Here is a 19,043-nt window from a genome sequence, read left to right as displayed (position 1 = left end):
TTCGTTTCTTTATATATGACATTGATTATTTTAAAATTGTTTAGTCTAGTTGAGAAGGGTTAATACTTAGATATTACATCAATAGTCCCTAGAATAACAAAAAAATATTGAATTTAGATAATAATAGATATTAATTCATCCAACATCAAAAAAATAATAATCCATATTATACAAACAAAAATAGTAACCCAATGATTTTGTTTACTATTATTATTATAAATCTGAATAAAAAATTTAATAAAAAAAATATTAAATTTATTTTTATTTTTATTATTTTTTTTTAAAATTTTTTTACAAAAATATTACATAAAAAATGAAAATGAGAAAACTTAATTAATAAATAAGAAGAGAGAATTTGATTAATTAATTAATAAGAAAAAAGAGAAAAAATAAATATTTAATTGATAAATATATAAATTATAAATAAAAAACAACTATGTTTATTAAACGGAGGCTAAATGAGACAATTTATGATAATACATATTTAAACTTGTACAATTGTACAAGTATATAAGTCAGTCTAGATGAATTTTTTCCGATAATAAAATTAAAAATACTATTATATATTAAAAATTTAAGGACCCAAACTATTATTTGAACATTTTACACATTTTGGTCTACTAATAATTTACATTCACATATTTATTTATAGTTATTCTCCATATGAAATTTTACATTTGCAAGATTTAAAGTCTAGGTTTAATGAACACTTAATTATTATATTATTTAAAATTATTAATTTATTTTTATAATTTTATATATAAATATTTAATTGATATAACTCACACCTAACAATAAATAAACAGTAAGTCGTATTAAAAATTATCTCATTTCAATCAATTATCTTATATTTATCAATAGCTTACTCTCTCATAGTATTACGTATCCAACCATCTAATTAGGGTAGCTATATATTATTAATATATATATTCTTTATACCTACCAAACGCACTGGTGTGAAGATAACTGTACGTTATTGTCTTCTTCCTCGGGATTGCAGAAAGAGAAAGGCTGATACGATATCGACCGTGTTTCGATCATCAGAACAGAGGAAAAGGTGAAGGATTGAAGATTTCCCTTCCTTTCCTCCTTCAGCCAATCGATTCACAGAACATAGAAAGAGATACGTTCAAACGCCCGCCATTACCAATCCTTGCCTTGGTTAGGCTGCTACTCGAACAGACAAACCTAATCAATCCTCCACAGGTAATTCTATTTTTTTAGAGATTAGAAAATGTATAATCCAAGTCTTGGATTTTCATAATTCTAATATGACTGACTATACACGCACTTGGTTCGGAACATCCAATATTATCGCTCAAATGAGATAATGGATTCGATTTTGTTTATTATAATTATATGAAATTATAAGTTCATTTCTGCTTCAGTAGGATCCTGAATCTATCTTCTAATCATTACACGTGGTTTATTTACATTATAATAATTGGTTATTAGGTATATTCCTTAAATTGTTGTTGCAGTAAGTAATAATAATGGGGATTATTGGAGCAAGAGGAATTCATTACCTAGAGAAGCTGAAATCTGTTCCAAAGGATTTGATAGAAAAAGGCCAGAATCGTGTTGTAGAAGCTTCCCTTACTCTAATTCGTGAGCGTGCAAAGCTTAAAGTATATATCTGCTCTTGTTTAATACATCTCTGCTCTTGCTTCTTCTTCTGATTACTTAATTCTTGTTTCCTGTCATTAGGGGGAACTCATAAGGGCAATGGGTGGAGCTGTAGCATCAACATCTCTTCTCGGTGTTCCTTTAGGTCATAACTCCTCATTTCTACAGGGACCAGCATTTGCCCCGCCTCGTATTAGGGAAGCAATCTGGTGTGGCAGCACAAACTCTACCTCTGAAGAAGGTAGTACTAATTCATTCATGTTGCTTTCTGATTTCAATTTACAAACTCATCAAGATAGAAGTTTTAAGTTGTTTACCCATGTTGTTCAATTTACAAATCTTAGGGAAAGAATTGAGTGATCCAAGAGTCTTGACTGATGTTGGGGATGTACCTGTACAAGAGCTGCGAGATTGTTGTGTGGATGATGATAGATTGATGGATACAATAAGTGAATCTGTGAAGCTGGTTATGGAAGAAGTATATCATCTTTGTCTTAGCCTTAATTTTGGGAACATCAGAATAGATTTTGTTTCGTTAATATTCATTTATGATTTTGATTATGTCTCTAGAGTCCACTGCGGCCTCTGGTTTTAGGTGGTGACCATTCAATATCATTTCCGGTTGTAAGAGCAGTTTCTGAAATGCTTGGAGGACCTATTGACATTCTCCATCTTGATGCTCATCCTGATATCTATCATTCATTTGAAGGCAACAAATATTCTCATGCTTCTTCATTTGCTCGAATTATGGAAGGCGGCTATGCTAGGAGACTCTTGCAGGTTTCTGTTAACTATTACTTCTAGTTATTCAAATAAGCACGAGGTTTTGATTTCATAGCTTTCAAATAACATCACCCGCATCAAACAAGCTCATATCTATATTTGAAAAGAAACTCTTCCCTTAGTTCTCATAATCATCCATTTGATATTTGTTGATTTCCTCTAGAGAATCATTAATCTTCATACATTTACTCAGCTTGATCCAAATTTAAACACTCAACAGTAAAAAACATTTAAGTAGAAAATGTTCTCAAGTCTTTACCCTTTGCACAATAGACATCAATCATCGCCAACCAATATGCATTCTGTTTCTATAATTGTGTTGTTGGATTGTTTAGGTTGGTATTAGATCAATCAATATCGAAGGACGCGAACAAGGAAAACGATTTGGGGTTGAGCAATATGAAATGAGGACATTTACAAGAGATCGCCCATTCTTGGAGAACCTGGTATCTCACCACGCATTCTCATATCGCACTTTTTGTTTTGTTTTTCATCTAACTTTATTTTTGGTGCAGAAATTAGGGGAAGGGGTGAAAGGAGTTTATATCTCGGTAGATGTGGACTGTCTTGACCCATCAATCGCACCCGGTGTATCACACATCGAGGCAGGAGGTCTATCATTTCGCGATGTTCTAAACATTCTTCATAATCTTAAAGGAGATGTGGTGGGTGCTGATGTAGTGGAATTTAACCCACAAAGAGATACTGTCGATGGGATGACGGCTATGGTTGCTGCTAAATTGGTAAGGGAACTCACTGCTAAGATCTCTAAATGAATTATTAGAACTTTTTTCAAGTATTTGAATTTTGATAATTTTCTATAAACAACTCGCCAAAGGCTTGTTAGTTATTTGCCTCAAACTATATCGGTTTATTTATTTCCAATAAATAATGCACAAGCCTTTTCTATGATCATTTTTATTTTTGGGATAAACAATTAGGATATGTGTTCAGTAAAAATGAAGAACCTTTTCTTGTTCGAGTTTGGGTTTAGAGTTATTTAAATAATCTTGTTTGATATTTCGTTATTTAAATAACGAAATGGGTTATTCAAATAATTCGACAGTAGAATTATTGGTTGAATGAGCACCACCACATTCATCTGTATTCCCAAATGAAAGCTGGCCCATTGCATATTGAATGATGAACGAACAAATCAAATCCAACATTTAGACAGCTTTCATTTTCCAAGATTCTTTACCCATAAAAAATATGGTCCAACTTTCTCTCTTGGTCGGAGAGAATCAATCAAAATAACCTTGTAAAATTATGTCACAATGAAGCACAATGCCAACAACAGACAGCAGCCCATCATTGCCTGGAAAATTCAAATTAGACAAATCTCCATACATTCTTCACAAGTTCATTTAGCAGCTCAAGCCGGACTTCGATACGCTATGGAAAATCCAAGTTCCTATGTTCATGGCAATATCGCCCTTTCTTCACCGTTTACAGCCCATGGGGAAGATCCGACATGGCTTATTTCTTCTTCACTATAAGTTTGGCTTCCTCGGAGCTTGCTTATAAACCGACGACTGATCTTCAGACCGGCCTGAAGATGTTAGTCTGGTGATATGTTAGTTACTGCGTCCATGGTATGAAGAGCTTCGCATCAGTGAATGAATAATTATTGGTTTGATTCTTACCGAAAACGCTTTAAATGGAAGTGAAAAAAATATTACTTTAGTTCTCCTTATTTATAAAAATAATAATAATAATTTAAAAAAGAAAAACTAAACCTAATCTTCTATGGTTGGGTCATACCCATTTAGTCGTTTTTTTTTTTTTAATTATGGTTCATCGGGAAATTAACCAAAATTAGAATGAACTAGGAATTTTTTAAATATGTTACAAAATAATCACCTTTAAATAATAATGGTCCATGTTATAAATTGTACAAAAAGGTTGCAATTGATTAAAAAAAAACATGCATTTATAACTCAAAAGCAAAATTACAAATTACAATATACCCCCAACCAAAAAAATTAATAACCAAATTGATTGCATGCGTGAGCGTGCTCCTATACTGTAAGATACATGTGATGTGGTCTGGACCATTTTGATATGCACCAATTACTCGACCCGACCCGACCAATTAACCAACCACGTTACTATTGAACACCGGGCATTGTGTTGTGGGTCGTGAAGGCTCCTCTCCGGCACTGGTTGGACAGGCCACGACCCCAACTTTAGGCGGTACCATACAATTATACGATAAACACAATGCAACCGATAGTGGCAAGTCTAAGTCTTTTCTACTAGAAAAGCCCGATAAATAATTATGTTGTAAATACAATGTTCTTGTACTGCTACGTCGCATGCTATCTATATATTCCTCGGGGATATGACCCGTGAATCGATTGTTATTAAGGAATAGAGTCTCCACCCCGATCAACACGTTTGATAATTCTCCACTCAATGCGTTATGGCTTAGGTCGACAATGGATCCGGGACCGTAAGATGAAGGTGGGGTTAATATGGGCCATGAAGACGGGTTATTATTAACGGGTTTGGTAGGGATCCATCCAGAAAAATTGTTCCGTTGTAATAGCATTGATGATATAGAAGGTTTAAATAATGAAACCGGTATGGACCCACTGAACCGGTTCATGCTTAAATCGAGATACACTAACTCTGATAACGATTCAATAAGTCCGTTATCAAGTGGACCCCACAATTTGTTTTTCGACACCGACAAGTAACGTATTCCGACCGGCAAACTCCATGGAAGCTGACCCGTGAATCTGTTGTTTTGTAAATCAAGATGAATGATTTGATTCGGAAGCGGTTCGGGTAATGAACCGGATAGACGGTTTGATGATAGAATCAGTACTTTCAATTGATTATTATCTGTAAATGAAGGAACCGGACCGGATAAGATATTGTTGCTTAGATCTAGAGTGTGGAGATTTGGAAGATCGGCAATGGCGGCGGGGATGATTCCGGTGAAACGGTTATGACTTAGTGAGAGAATTCGAAGGTTTTTGAGATTTCCGATTTGAGGTGGGATTTGACCTGTTACGATACCGCCGGAGAAGAGGACTAGCTGAGTTAACTCGTCGAGGTCGGAGATAGATGGGGAGAGATTTCCGGTGAGTCCGGTGCCGGTGCCGAGTGTGAGAGAGGTGACCCTTTTGGTAGTTCCGGTTCCGCCGGCGAAGTAAGAACAGGTTACGCCGGCGAAGGATGAACATGGATCCGGCGAGGTGAAATCCCAGGAGGAGAAGAAATTGGGGCCTGGAGGAAGACTGTTGAGGTTTTCTCTGATTTGACGCAATGCGGAAAGATCAATGGAGTTGATTTCTGGGTCTGATTGTTGATGAGAAGTTTGGCCATGGAAGGAGATGATGAGTAATAGTGTAAGAAATAGATGCCGGAGAAGATGAATCATTGTACTCCGGCGACGGCGACGGCGAGAGGAGAGAGAGAGAGTGAGGGGAGAGAAAATATGGGAATATTAGTGACTGTGATTGCGGTGAGAGGAAGTGAATAATAATAATAATAAAAATAATATGTATATTTTTAATGGATAAAACGACACAAGTTCATTATTGAGAAATTAGAAAATAGGGTGTTAATTATTTTTCTCACATGTGATATGATTCTATTTATATTAATATATTAATGTTGAATATAATTTTATTTGAATAAATATGAACATATTTTAGATTAAAAATTGGAAAAAAATAAATATGTTTCAATATCACCAATAATGAATATATGGGTGGGGGTGGATCATTAAGGAGTCAAATAAATATTTGTATAGATGGTTGGTTGGTTAAGAATTTATTATTATTTTTCATTATTAAAACAAATAATTTAAATAACTTTTTTAAGAGATTAATTCTCAAATTTTAAAGTTTTAAGATTTATTTATTTTAATTTAGAGCTTGTTCTGATTGGATTATTAAAAAAAAATAATGATGATCGATAATTTTAAAAAGATGATTTTGGTAAAAAAACTTAAATGGTATTATTATATATAAATAAAATAAAAAATAATAATTTAAAATAAATAATATTTTAGTATTTTGATTATTAATTTAAGTAATGTGATAGATTAGGATAAAATGAGATGATATTTGATTTTGTTTGAAAATTTTAATTTGATTTTAAAAAATTAATATATTATCTTTATACCTCATTTTACCCTGATACCTTTTTTTTATAATGAATTTTTTTTTATGACAATTATAATAGGTTAGCAGTTTCTTTTCTGATATTAATGACTCTCTTAAATACAGTTGACTGAGAATGGTGTCTTGTGTCATCATTTAATAAACACAAATAAATATATAACAACATTAATATATTTATTATTCATATTTTATAAAAGTTTTAAATTTATTTTTTATACTAATATAAATTTTCAATATTAATATTAAAAGATTCATTTATTAAATTTTATTAATTTATATTTAATATATATATATATATATATATATAATATAATATGATATAACAGTGTTCGGCAATTTCCTTTCAGGACAAAAATGAAATGAAAAAAAAATCCATTTCTTGTAAGTTAAATCATTTTTCATAAATTGATACATTTATTTCTCCAATAAAAATTAACATTATCCAATAATATAATATTACACTAGCATTTAGCCCGTGCATTTGCACGAGTAATAATATAAAAAACCGTGAAAAAAATTACGGATAACATTTTTAATTTTATTTTTAACCGTTTTAAGTTTTTATGGAGTCAACCCACAATCCGACCCAAATATCCATTTACTCAACATCATTATATATATAGATTAGTTAGTTACAAAGTATCATTATATATATAGATTAGTTAGTTACAAAGTTGAACGTATATTAATATTAAAACGAACCGCGTTTATCAAATTTGATGTTGAATTTAAAATATAAAGTCTTTGTAGTCTAGTTGGTTAAACAGTTGTACTTGTTTTGTTAGGTTGCAAGTTCGAACCATACCTCTAGCATTTTTAATATTATTTTTAACCGTTTTAAATTTAAAAACGGGTCAACCTACCATCCGACCCAAGTATCCAAATTAACCACAGCTCTCGACCCGGCAATCCGGACACTTTAAAAATTAAGCATCATTATATATATATAGATTACATATTTCAAATTGAAATAGACTTGTTTAAGAGACCAAAACGTGTCAAATTATATCAATGACTCTTATCTCAGCAAAAAAAAAATAATATTACTATAAGCATTCATAATCCACAAACATCAGACAAAACATAAGAACTATTACTGCAGTGCATCAGGTTGTCTTTCAGGCAATGAAGATTTAAACTCTGGTAAAGCCTTGCATGATCCATATATCTTTCTTAGAGTTGGGAATTCTGCCTGTTCAAGATTTTTTTTTGAAAAAAACACAATCCTATATAAATCAAGGACTTCGGTAGCTATGGAAAGGAAAACAAATATGATTTCAAGATGAGAAACACACCATGTCAATTCCAAATCTCTCTGTCGCTACAGCAATCTGTGGTGCCAAAAACACATCAGCCTGCAAACCAACTTTTATGTTTAAACCTTTTATTGGGACAAAACGAGCTAAGATTTAAATAATATATATAGACTAAGTAAGGAATCTAAATTTTAAATCAAAATGAACTTTAAATCCCCCAAAAAAACAAAAACATGTAGACCAGTCCAGCCATATTTTGACAGAACTATAATATATACCATAAATGCCTTTTCTCCCATGGCATATGGGCCAGAATAGTCTCTCAGCAAATTCTCAAGAGCTGCAAGAAATAAATAAACCAGTAAGGAGATTAACATGGTGATGCTACTCACAAGTGTCATTAACAAGTCTTCACACTCGATTTTTCTTTTAAAATAAGGTAAAAGAATTCGATTAAGCAAAATGCAGTTTTCACACTCAATCTTGATGCTACGAAATCATACCATGAAAGCCTTTCTTAATTACAAATTGAGCCCACAAAAGCTGTTCTTGTGAACCAACCCTATCTGCTATATACTTCTGCAGAACATAAAAACATAGGATTAGTTATGCTCTCAAGACATCGTCAATAACTAACAACAAATATTGTCATGTGCGTTTTGGGTTGGGCATACCAACACTGACTGCATATGAAGGGGTTGTATGCTAGAGTTAACAATACTAGCTACCTGTGAGACCAAATAACAAAAAAGGAAATCAATTAGAACAAATTTCTCATATAACCATTAAGGGTTTTCATCGAAGATGAAGAAGATCACAACCTGAAGACTAAGAGCCCTTAGCTTGGGATCAGATGGGAGTAATGGAATCTGGGGATACTTCTCTTCCAAATACTGCCATAAATTGTTCTAAGATCAGAATTCAATCAAAGGGTATTGATCTAAAGCAATGAATTAGAAAATTATTAATTACAAACCAGAAGAATTGCAAGAGAATCAGACACAACAATGTCTCCATCAACTAATACTGGTACAAAATGAAGAGGATTCAGTTTCTCAAACTCTGCAAACCCACAAAAAAAATGGTCACTTTAGACACATCTATCTCGACATGAACAAGGGAAAATGAATCATGATTTTGATTTCAGTAAAACCAGGATTGAACTGCTCTCCCTTTGTGAGATTGACAGATTTGTACTCGTATGAAAGCCCTGAGGATGAAAATTAACTCACTGATATCTCTGAAACCCTAAATAGTGCATAAAATAGAACTGTGAAGAAGAAGATCAGATTAACCTTTGAGATTCAAAGCGAATCGAACTCGCCATGAACATGAACTAATCCAGTAAGAATACAATTGAAGCTTTGAATCTGAACATGATGATTCTTCCATTGATGACCTGATCAGTTCTTTCTAAGTAAAAAAATCATTTTCATATAAACCCTAATAGATGTCCAGTCATTTTTAAATTAATCTTAATCATAACTATTTTTTAAAAAATGTTTTCTTTAAAACCTTTATTATTGAGTTTTTGTCTTAAAACTAATATGATAATTAAAATATATTGATGTGAAATAAGTTTAAAATTATTTTATAAAAAAACTTATTTAAAGATAAATTAATTAAAATTATATAAAGAGCTCATACTTTACAAATAGATTATCCTATTTTAGGTTTATCTTTTTCTATCCAATTTTTGTCTTTTCTTTACAAGTTTTTTATAATATATATGTAAAGAATACTAATAAGTGGACACCTTCTTTATTAGGAGAATATAAGGAAGATTCTGAATCTAGAAATGTTTAAAGAAGGATTGTGCAAGTGTGAAAAAGATTATTGAAGACTTTAAAAGTGCATGAATACACCTGAAATTGTTAAAAAAAAATACAAATAAAAAGTAACCAAATATGAAAATAACAACCAAAATACAAACATATTGGTCAATAGACTTTCGAAAACTTGTAAATTTTTAATAATAACATTACCTCTCCATTGAATTCAATTACTTTTCATAATAATATAAAAAATATAATAATAATAATATTATTATTATGAATTATGTGTATAAAATAAATACGATTATTGATTTCTTTTTAGTAGGATAATGCATCAAAAGTAATTCGGACAATTACTCAAAATATATATCAATAATATTAACAACATTAATCTAAACTTTTTAGTAACTACATAAGAACTCTAACACTCTAACATCGGCCAATATATCTTAGTCACCAGTCACCCATCGGTGATACCAACTGGCATAGGGCCACCCTCACGAGCACCCAAAAAATAATAAGAAAAAGAAATACTAAAAATGTTTGAATTCTCAGCCACAATATGTATTAATATAACCGTCAACCTAATATAACAATTTATTTTTATTTTGCTTAAGGCACCCAAAATCTAAAAACTGATATTGATTCAAATTTCATATATATATATATATATATATATATATATATATATATATATATATATATATATATATATATATATATATATATATATATATATATATATATATATATATATATATATATATATATATATATATATATATATATTAACCTCCCGAAAATAAAAAGCATATGAGTCGTCGATCTCACCCGTAGATACTATAACATTTTTTTATGCAAGTATTCTCATTAAAAAAAAAAAGTTTAGAAAAATTGTCAATATAATATACACGTAATATTGTGGTTTATTACTCTATCCATAATAATAATAGTCAAAAGAATTGAAAATCAATATATATCCAGTTAATGATAATATAGAATGTGAGCCATACAATATTGTTAGTATTTTTGTAAATGCTTTTAGAATTGACATTTATTTAAAAGCTCTTACAGTATTAAATATTTATAAATAACACGTCATTGTTCACTTTATATAAAGATATAATAATTTATTTGAGCTTTTTATAAAAAAAATTACAAAATAAGAAAGCTATTAAAAAACCCACATAAATAAATAGAATTTTTTTATAAAAAAAATAAAAATAAAGCGTGTATTTAGAATGATAAAATTTTTTTTTTAACTTTATCCGTACAAAAAAAGGATAAACTGGTTTAACAATTAAATTAGGTTAATAAATTGAATCAAATCAAACTAAACTTTAGATTCGAAAAATGACAGATAACCAAGTATTGTCTGGAGAGGCCACGTGTAAGACGGGACCCACATAACCTTTTAGAATAAAAATGAAAAAAAATAAAAAAATAGTTTGTGGCGGAGATTTAGTAGGAGATGGCTTTGGTCTGTAAAAGTGCAAGTTAGGTTCTTGAACCACTAAAAAACCGCCATGTGGCATCGTCATCTCCAACTCTCTCTTTTCATTTCCAGCCTCTAAATTAAATATTTAAAAATTAATTGAATATAATAGTGGTGGAGATTTCTCCGGATACCCGTTTCTGTTCTTGGTTCTCGCCCGAACCCGTTTCTTCTTCTTCTTCATATTCATTCTAGCCATTGCTACTTAGTTCTTCTTCTTCTTCTGTTCATTCCGATTCCTGAAAATTACTCTATCATGTTCTCCGGCGACCTCTTCCGGCGGCTTCATCGGATCTTTCCGATCGGAGGACTTTCCGCCGCCGTTCATTTCTCTCAATGAACTCGTATGCTTTCCAATTTCACTTATTAGGTTTGATTAGTTACTTACTTAATGCCTAATTTCTGTTTCATTTACTGTTTTTGTTATTAGGTTTTGCTGAGGATTGCGAATAAGGAAAAATTTACACTAGTTTATTCAGATTCAGTTAAGCTCTCTCATCTTTTTCTCGATTCTGATTGAAATTTCATGAAGAATAGCTAGGGAAAACAACAACTTGTAAATTAGATTTTTCAATTTAGATAGATATAGACTACCTGTTACTTCATCTGCTTCTCTGCAGTAGTATTAGTTGGCCATATTTTACTATTGCCCACCACGGCTAAGCTATTCCTAGTACTGTCTTGTTCCGCGAGAGATGACCATAGGCAGCAGCTTTACTCGTTGTTCGTTAGAGAGGATTTGAAGCAGCGGTATCTTCTCTGGTCAATTCATGGATACCTACTCTTCTGGAGAAGAATTGGTCACTAAGGTGATAGATATTTGTAGTGGTTTTGATGACTATATATATGTTTACTTTTTCTCTCTTTATGTTTCTTGCCTTATGAGATATGAGTTTTGTTTACTCAACAGACTAGGAAACCGTATACAATTACTAAGCAACGTGAACGATGGACTGAGGATGAACACAATAGGTTTGTGGAGGCTTTAAAACTCTATGGACGAGCTTGGCAGCGTATTGAAGGTACTCACTTTCTTTATAACTGTTTTTTGTAAATTGTATATCGAAGTAGTTGCTAAAGCCATATTGTCTTGACCTAATTTCATTTGATTATTTGTGAATTTTCTGTATCTGTAGCCTATAGGACTGTCTTAATGTTTTGGTGAATCTGTTGGGGTCCTATCTTCATAATATAAGCCCTGTCGGTCTATCTATTTATACATAATGGGAGTATCTTTCTTTTGTTTTCTATTTCAACTGTACTGTTATTGTGCAGAACATATAGGAACCAAAACTGCTGTACAGATCCGGAGCCATGCACAAAAGTTTTTCACAAAGGTTTGTCCAGATTTTCCTAGCACCTTCATCATGAATTGGTGTTTCTTCTAGCTGCATTTTCATGGTAATATTGAAATGAATTTGAAGTTGGTACGCACTACATATACGTGACAACTGATTTCATGTTATATCTGATTTCTAAAACAATATGTTAAGAGAAATATACATAATTATCTTATTCAAAATTTGATCTGATCCTTTGGCCATCTTCAGATGAGCCACCATACAAGAATTGTAATATTAACTACCTTCACTTATTTTTTTCAGCTGGAGAAGGAGGCTCTTGCTAAAGGGGCTCCAGTTGGAGGAACACTTGAATTGGAGATTCCTCCTCCTCGGCCCAAAAGGAAACCGAGTAATCCTTATCCTCGAAAGACTGCTACTGGAGCTCATCCTTCACTATTGGCAGATAAAGACAAAATGCTATCAACTCCCATTTCTTCAGACTGTCCTGGTACACAAACAATCGTCTTGGAGAAAGAGCTCCTTCCTGAGGTAATTTTGACATTGTATGAATACTTGTTTCACACAGTATTTTTTTTATTATTTAGTTCCCTTTTTTATTTCCTTGTCAGAAACTATGCTCAAACGAAAACCTAGGCATTAACAAAGAAAACCAGGACCATGATAATTGCTCCGAGACTTTTACCTTAGATAAAGAAGCTCAAAGTTCTTGCTTATCCTCAAAAGAAAATACAAAAGCAGCAGCAGCAATGGTTACACCGAGAAGTTCATCAACTCACAGAGAGATTGTGCCTGGGATTAATGAGCAAAGTAAAGCATGCTACACAACTGAATCTGTTGTCATTGACACGATAGGAAAAGAAAAGCTGGTTAATGTTGTTGATTCCAATGAAAATGGAATGAATAATATCTCAGAACCCGAAAAACATGCCCAACAACAAGGCTATCCGAGACACATACCAGTTCATGTTGTTGATAGGACTGTAGGAATAGGCAGTGACAGTCTTTCTGAAGGTATTTATTCCCATCCGGAATCTCTACTTCATCAAATGAGAATGATGCCAGGACACCTTAACCCACTTTTTACTAATCCATTAGCTGCATGTAAAACTACTACTGATCATCAGTACCACCCCATGAACGCATATCCAACTTTTCATTGCCCCATTACTCCAATTTGCTACAATCAAGATGCCTACAGATCAATCTTTCCAATGCCCACCTTTTCGGGACTAGTTGTATCTACTCCGCTTCATCAAAATCCTGCTGCGGCCACCTTTTGGCCGCCTTGCCTGAATCCAACTGATCCTCCTCCAGATTGCAACAACAACTCATCATCAAGGCATATGACTCCAACAACTCTTAGTATGGAAGCAATTGTTGCTTCTACAGTTGCTGCTGCAACAGCATGGTGGACTGCTCAAGGTCTTCTTCCTTCGTGCAATCCTCACCACCCAAGCAGCTTAATCAGCTGCCCTCCCGTATCGACAACAACTGTAGCTGATAATGACAACAACAATGGTAGGAAGGAAAGTCCCGGTCATGGCATTTTGGAAACCGAACTACAAGAACAGCAACATCAGCATCAACAGTCTGGTTCTAAATCGCCAACCTTGTCACCATTGGATGATGCGAGAGGAGCAGTTGAAGACGTGCATGAGCATGATAAACCTGCATCAATGACGACAGACCATGTTTCTATTGAGATGAAAAACATAAATCTGGTGGATCGTTCTTCATGTGGCTCAAACACACCCTCCTCAGGTAACGAAGCAGAGAAAGATTCCCCTAATGATAAGATTGAGGAGGAGGCCAAGGAGGAACTAAATGCAAGTCTATGTGGAGATACCAGTAGCCGTCCATTTAGAATCTCTGGAAACACCATTGATTCTTGGAAAGAAGTCTCTCAAGAGGTGGTATATCATTACTTGAATGAACAAAACCATTTTTGAAAACAGTTTTTTCATTAGATATTTAAAGATGTCTTGAAAATGAAATTCTGCATAGAGGAAAATGGACAATTGTGATGGTTGGTTTTGTTTATAGGATCTAGATTTGTTTCCATGTGCAGGGACGGATGGCCTTTAGGGCGCTGTTCTCTAGAGAAGTATTGCCACAGAGCTTTTCACCAACGTCGGGTCTAAGGAAAACACCTGAGAATGATGAGCGGACTAATAGTAGAGATGAAGAAAAAGTGGTTGAGTTAGAATTAGTAAGTGGTGGTGGTAGTAGAATGATGACGACGACAAGAAGCAGCCATGAACATGAACACGAACACGAACATGTACACGAACAAGAAGAAGAAGAGCTAAGGGAGTGGCTACCTAACCTGAACCTGGGGCTGGTAAATAATAATAAGAATAATAGTAATGTAAATGCTAGGCGAACAGGATTCAAGCCTTACAAGAGGTGCTCGGCAGAGGCTAATGTGGTCATGAACAGCAGCAATAGGGTGCTGATGAACTCTTCAAACGTCCAATGTGAAGACAAAGGTCCTAAGAGGATACGTTTGGAAGAGAAACCGGCTTCGATTTAAAGGGACGAAAATCCTGTTGGAGGTCAGTCAGTCAGTCATTCAGCCCTGTGTATTTTCTTGCTTACTTTAATCAATCTGTCTTTTGTATCATCATCATGTTTAATCTTCTTTCTTCCTTCCTTCTTCTTGTTATTTAAAATAACTCAATTCTATGTAGAACTGAAATGCACGAAATTCGTGTATCTATGTGTGTTTTTACAACTAAACATTATTAATATAGAACAGGTGCAATAAATTAACAATTACTGTGCCTAATGTTTTCTTCCTTGCTTACATATAGTTTGTAAATATAGAAACAAGTCTATAAATTATGGGTCTGAGAAAAATATATGAAATGGTGATGTATAAGTTCATAGCAAGCTCATGGTTTTTGATTTCGATTTCATATAATAAACTCGTAATAAAATTTTTAGTTGAGGTGGTATGTAATGACTATTTCGTTTACATTGTTTTAAGTGACAAAAGTCGATACCTTTTTATTTTAATTTGGACCTTAAGCAAAATAAATAAATCTGCAAATATAACTTCTAAAAGTAGCAGTGAGACTCATCATCTTTATAGTTAATTCAGTTGATGTAATTTTTTTACCAAAAATTTATATATTATATCTTATTTTTTCTAATCATTTAATCACTCAAATTCATTCATCAAAATATTAACTTATTCTTATTTTATTTTTTAATAAAAAAATTTGAAACATAAAAAATATTATAATAATTAAACACATAAAAACTCAAATAACCTTTTTTTTTCACTAAACAAAATTTACTTTTAAACAATGACCAACATGAAACAATGTTTTTATGTCATTAATATGGTTAAACAAAACAATTATATTAATTAATCTCAACTTAATTGAATTTATATGTAGAATTAATGAAAAAAATAAATTATAAGGCAAAGAGAAATTGTAGGATTTGTAGGGTCTTCTTCACCATCATAATTTTTTAAACTTTTTAAACTTCCCCAAGAATTTTGCAGCCCTTAATTCCCATATCTATCTTTCTACAAGAAAGAAGGAAATAGTTTCAAACAACTAATTCACATTCCTTCTTTCTTTTTATTTGTTCATCTTTAGTTCTTAAAGTAAGTTGTATCTCTTTTTCATTAAATTATTTGTACTATGACCAATTACATACCTCTCAATCTTAATTATCTTTATACATGTTGGCCAGAATTTAAAAAAACAAAAAAATATGAGTGGGGAAGGAGACAAGCCGAAAACCGAGAGGCCTCGCCTCAATGAGAGGATCTTATCGTCTATGTCCAAGAGACAAGTCGCTGCCCATCCTTGGCATGATCTTGACATCGGTATCTAATTATCTAATATTCGACAACAAACCCTACTTTTATTTTCCACTTTTACTAACATTTTGTTTCTTGAATAGGAAGTGAGGCTCCCCAAACTTTCAATTGTGTAAGTCATCAATTGTACTAATGAGAAATTTTAAAATTTTGTATTGGACTAATAATTTGTAATATATAGGTGATAGAGATATCAAAGGGAAGTAAAGTAAAGTATGAGCTAGACAAGAAAACCGGGATGATTAAGGTTGATCGCATTCTCTACTCGTCGGTTGTTTATCCCCATAACTATGGCTTTATTCCTCGCACTCTTTGTGAAGACAACGATCCCTTGGATGTTTTGGTGCTTATGCAGGTATATATATTAATACACTTCATTTCTTTCTTTTTATGGTCACAAGATTTAAACACGACTTGTTCTTTTCAATAACAGGAGCCAGTTCTTCCTGGCTGTTTCCTTAGAGCTAGGGCCATTGGCCTCATGCCAATGGTTGATCAGGTAAAACAAAAACAATAGATCAATGATCGTAAGTGGGGTTTTCTCTTTTGGTTACTTATACCAATTCAAATTATATATCAGGGTGAAATGGATGACAAGATCATTGCAGTATGTGCTGATGATCCCGAATACAGGCACTACACTGATATCAAGCAGTTACCCCCTCATCGCCTTGCAGAGATTCGACAGTTCTTCGAGGATTGTACGTTTTCTTTCTCATTTTTGGTTCCATTAGTAAAATATACAAGAAAATGAAACACGCACATGCCCTCTGTTTTGCAGATAAGAAGAACGAGCACAAGGAGGTTGCCGTCGATGAGTTCCTTCCACCTGCTACTGCCCTTGAAGTAACCCAAAAATCCATGTGAGTCATTATAAGAGCCCTACAAATTCTTCTTTTTGTCGGTTTTTCTGATTCGTGATTTTGTCATATTACATAACAGGGATTTATACACGGAATACATCATGCAATCATTGGGGAAGTAACCTAATTTCATTCAATGATCATGCTGCTTCACTCAACCAGATCCATTGTTGCTGTGTTCATTTGCTTTTTTACTTTTTTTTTGTTAGGGTAAATATGGATAGGGGGTTTCAAACCCGACCCATAGAAAAATCCAGTCATATCGACACTTGTCTATATTTTTAACTTTGTTTTCAAAAGGATCGCGCCCCGTAGAAGAAGACTGAGGCGAGATTCATATACTGTAATACAATATAAAAAATTTATAGTTGAATAAAATTTTAGCATTTGTGTTTTGTTATTATTATTCATGCATGACAATATGACATAATGTACATAACCCAGTTAAATTAATTACATATAATCAATAGTGAGAGTGAAAACTGCTTTGCAAGTAGTTTCATACATACATACATAGATGAAGATTGAGATATATAAATAATGTCAAGGGATTCTGATGAATATGAAGAAGATGAAGAAAGTGCAGGAAAGAAAAAGAAAAAAGACATCACATTTGTCTCATTGGTGTTTGTTCTGATCAACTTCCAATGATATCTTTGTATGTGTCTTTGATCTTTTGTAGCAAAGCCTCCCTGAAGAATTCAACAAAAACCCGAATCATTAGAATCCATCATCTATACAGGATTTGAGTAAGAATTGAATGATTATGATTATTACCTGTCTGGTTTGAAGACGAGGTTACGATATGTAAACCACTGCAAAACACACACATATCGATTCATTGATTGATCCATTGATTGAGGAATGAAGAAAAAAAGCAAAGAATTTACCCCAGTGTATCCAATTCCAACAACTTCAAGTGCTCCAGGGATAAGAGGAAGCTTGTCAATTGCCTGCAAATCGAATTGAATTGAATGGATTTTTTAAGCTATAATGAAGAAGATGAAGGAATATAAGCTAACCCCAATCAATCCAGATGCACCAATTAAACCAACAACAGCAGCCACAGCCAAAGAACTAACAGCATATTTATCCTCAACTTTATCCCACTACAAAATCAAACAAACCACATTGATTTTAACCCTAACAATTCATTTCAAATCACAAATTTCAAGATCTAAAATAATTACTTACAGCTTCTTGAACTGTTTTCAAGATTTCAGGCGTCTCAGCCACACCAATTTCCGCTGGCGCATCTCCCGTAGCCATGGAAACTACGTTTCTAGCAATTTTTCGACCTAAAAAATACAGATTCCAATAAACACAAGGAAATTAAACAAAATTTTGTTCTGAAATGTGAATTGATAGATGATGATAACTACATACAGTAAGCAGCGGCATTCCTGTAGCTTGGACGAGATAGAGACGGAACAGGAGGAGAGAGTGTCGGAAGAGTCATACATTGGGAAGAAGGCAGAGCTGATGATTGCCGGAGAGTTGAGGATGATGAAGAGGAGAGAGAGAGTGGAGTTGACGATGTGGTTGAGGCCGCCATTGCCGGAAAAATTGAGCTTTTTTCTGAACTTGGATCCTTCTCTGTTACTTCCCCTGTTTCAGAGAAAGAAGATATGATGATGATGATGGTGTCCTGTTTGAACCTTTTAATTTTAATATTATTTTATTTGATTAAGACTGTTTTTTTCTTTATATAAATAAATAAAATATTGTATCTTTCTTTAAAAAAAGTAATTTTAGTCATAATTCTAATATTTATTAATTAAGAATATTTGTCATATTGTATCTTTTTAAGGTTATATTAATAAATTATAAACTTCAACAATGTAATTAACATGTTATTTGAACAATTCAATGTTATAATCAATACTAATATATAGAGAATAAAGAGAAATAGTTGATTTTTAAAGATTATTTATAATTATATATATTTTTTTAGTAACCCATTA

The 19,043-nt window shown here is 32.7% G+C and overlaps 5 protein-coding genes across 7 annotated transcripts; 2 read left to right on the top strand and 3 right to left on the bottom strand.

Moving 5' to 3' along the window:
• Positions 1-969: 969 nt before the first annotated feature.
• Positions 970-3,318, top strand: LOC124938434 (arginase 1, mitochondrial). Of its 2 annotated transcripts, none has more exons than XM_047478874.1 (7): positions 970-1,206; positions 1,482-1,628; positions 1,708-1,867; positions 1,971-2,104; positions 2,197-2,406; positions 2,745-2,855; positions 2,925-3,318. In XM_047478874.1, exons 2-7 carry the CDS (start codon positions 1,494-1,496, stop codon positions 3,183-3,185), a joined length of 1,011 nt encoding a protein of 336 aa, XP_047334830.1. In that variant the 5' UTR covers positions 970-1,206; positions 1,482-1,493; the 3' UTR covers positions 3,186-3,318. The 2 variants fall into 2 exon arrangements, with proteins under 2 accessions (XP_047334830.1, XP_047334831.1); XM_047478875.1 differs by having other exon boundaries at positions 1,456-1,628.
• Positions 3,319-4,320: 1,002 nt separating this feature from the next.
• Positions 4,321-5,878, bottom strand: LOC124938975 (receptor protein-tyrosine kinase CEPR2). Its single transcript, XM_047479495.1, has one exon. The coding sequence runs from the start codon at positions 5,798-5,800 to the stop codon at positions 4,505-4,507; it is 1,296 nt and encodes a 431-aa protein (XP_047335451.1). The 5' UTR covers positions 5,801-5,878; the 3' UTR covers positions 4,321-4,504.
• Positions 5,879-7,578: 1,700 nt separating this feature from the next.
• LOC124940024 (glutathione S-transferase 2-like) lies at positions 7,579-9,232 on the bottom strand. The gene is made up of 9 exons (XM_047480502.1): positions 9,100-9,232; positions 8,958-9,014; positions 8,781-8,866; positions 8,626-8,697; positions 8,479-8,532; positions 8,308-8,383; positions 8,083-8,144; positions 7,844-7,903; positions 7,579-7,740 (listed from the first exon to the last, which is right to left on the bottom strand). Exons 1-9 carry the CDS (start codon positions 9,194-9,196, stop codon positions 7,642-7,644), a joined length of 663 nt encoding a protein of 220 aa, XP_047336458.1. The 5' UTR covers positions 9,197-9,232; the 3' UTR covers positions 7,579-7,641.
• A 2,071-nt stretch (positions 9,233-11,303) lies between these two features.
• LOC124938237 (protein LATE ELONGATED HYPOCOTYL-like) lies at positions 11,304-15,176 on the top strand. 2 transcript variants are annotated; one of them, XM_047478646.1, is made up of 8 exons: positions 11,304-11,418; positions 11,505-11,558; positions 11,695-11,883; positions 11,985-12,096; positions 12,350-12,411; positions 12,679-12,906; positions 12,987-14,288; positions 14,447-15,176. In XM_047478646.1, exons 3-8 carry the CDS (start codon positions 11,845-11,847, stop codon positions 14,909-14,911), a joined length of 2,208 nt encoding a protein of 735 aa, XP_047334602.1. In that variant the 5' UTR covers positions 11,304-11,418; positions 11,505-11,558; positions 11,695-11,844; the 3' UTR covers positions 14,912-15,176. The 2 variants fall into 2 exon arrangements, with proteins under 2 accessions (XP_047334602.1, XP_047334601.1); XM_047478645.1 differs by having other exon boundaries at positions 11,505-11,883.
• Positions 15,177-17,511: 2,335 nt separating this feature from the next.
• Positions 17,512-18,727, bottom strand: LOC124940381 (protein CURVATURE THYLAKOID 1B, chloroplastic). Its single transcript, XM_047480895.1, has 6 exons — positions 18,466-18,727; positions 18,274-18,377; positions 18,102-18,188; positions 17,970-18,032; positions 17,857-17,894; positions 17,512-17,771 (listed from the first exon to the last, which is right to left on the bottom strand). Exons 1-6 carry the CDS (start codon positions 18,632-18,634, stop codon positions 17,717-17,719), a joined length of 516 nt encoding a protein of 171 aa, XP_047336851.1. The 5' UTR covers positions 18,635-18,727; the 3' UTR covers positions 17,512-17,716.
• Between the last annotated feature and the right edge of the window lie 316 nt (positions 18,728-19,043).

Source organism: Impatiens glandulifera, chromosome 5, assembly GCF_907164915.1.
Source record: "Impatiens glandulifera chromosome 5, dImpGla2.1, whole genome shotgun sequence".
Taxonomy (NCBI): domain Eukaryota; kingdom Viridiplantae; phylum Streptophyta; class Magnoliopsida; order Ericales; family Balsaminaceae; genus Impatiens; species Impatiens glandulifera.
The sequence above is the reverse complement of the archived record's forward strand: the minus strand, read 5'-3'. Positions and strand labels throughout refer to the sequence as shown.

Bases quoted from the DNA above. Each gene is read 5' to 3' on its own strand.
- LOC124938975 (XM_047479495.1), bottom strand. From the start codon at position 5,800: ATGATTCATCTTCTCCGGCATCTATTTCTTACACTATTACTCATCATC.
- LOC124938434 (XM_047478874.1), top strand. From the start codon at position 1,494: ATGGGGATTATTGGAGCAAGAGGAATTCATTACCTAGAGAAGCTGAAA. The intron at 1,629-1,707 runs GTATATATCTGC...TCCTGTCATTAG, and splicing joins GTGAGCGTGCAAAGCTTAAA to GGGGAACTCATAAGGGCAAT. The intron at 2,105-2,196 runs GTATATCATCTT...TTATGTCTCTAG, and splicing joins TGAAGCTGGTTATGGAAGAA to AGTCCACTGCGGCCTCTGGT.
- LOC124940381 (XM_047480895.1), bottom strand. From the start codon at position 18,634: ATGGCGGCCTCAACCACATCGTCAACTCCACTCTCTCTCTCCTCTTCA. The intron at 18,378-18,465 runs GTATGTAGTTAT...TGTATTTTTTAG, and splicing joins CAGGAATGCCGCTGCTTACT to GTCGAAAAATTGCTAGAAAC. The intron at 18,189-18,273 runs GTAAGTAATTAT...TTGATTTTGTAG, and splicing joins TGAAAACAGTTCAAGAAGCT to TGGGATAAAGTTGAGGATAA.
- LOC124940024 (XM_047480502.1), bottom strand. From the start codon at position 9,196: ATGGAAGAATCATCATGTTCAGATTCAAAGCTTCAATTGTATTCTTAC. The intron at 8,533-8,625 runs GTTGTGATCTTC...TTGGTCTCACAG, and splicing joins TAAGGGCTCTTAGTCTTCAG to GTAGCTAGTATTGTTAACTC. The intron at 7,741-7,843 runs GTGTGTTTCTCA...AATCTTGAACAG, and splicing joins AGAGATTTGGAATTGACATG to GCAGAATTCCCAACTCTAAG.
- LOC124938237 (XM_047478646.1), top strand. From the start codon at position 11,845: ATGGATACCTACTCTTCTGGAGAAGAATTGGTCACTAAG. The intron at 12,412-12,678 runs GTTTGTCCAGAT...TATTTTTTTCAG, and splicing joins CACAAAAGTTTTTCACAAAG to CTGGAGAAGGAGGCTCTTGC. The intron at 14,289-14,446 runs GTGGTATATCAT...TTCCATGTGCAG, and splicing joins GGAAAGAAGTCTCTCAAGAG to GGACGGATGGCCTTTAGGGC.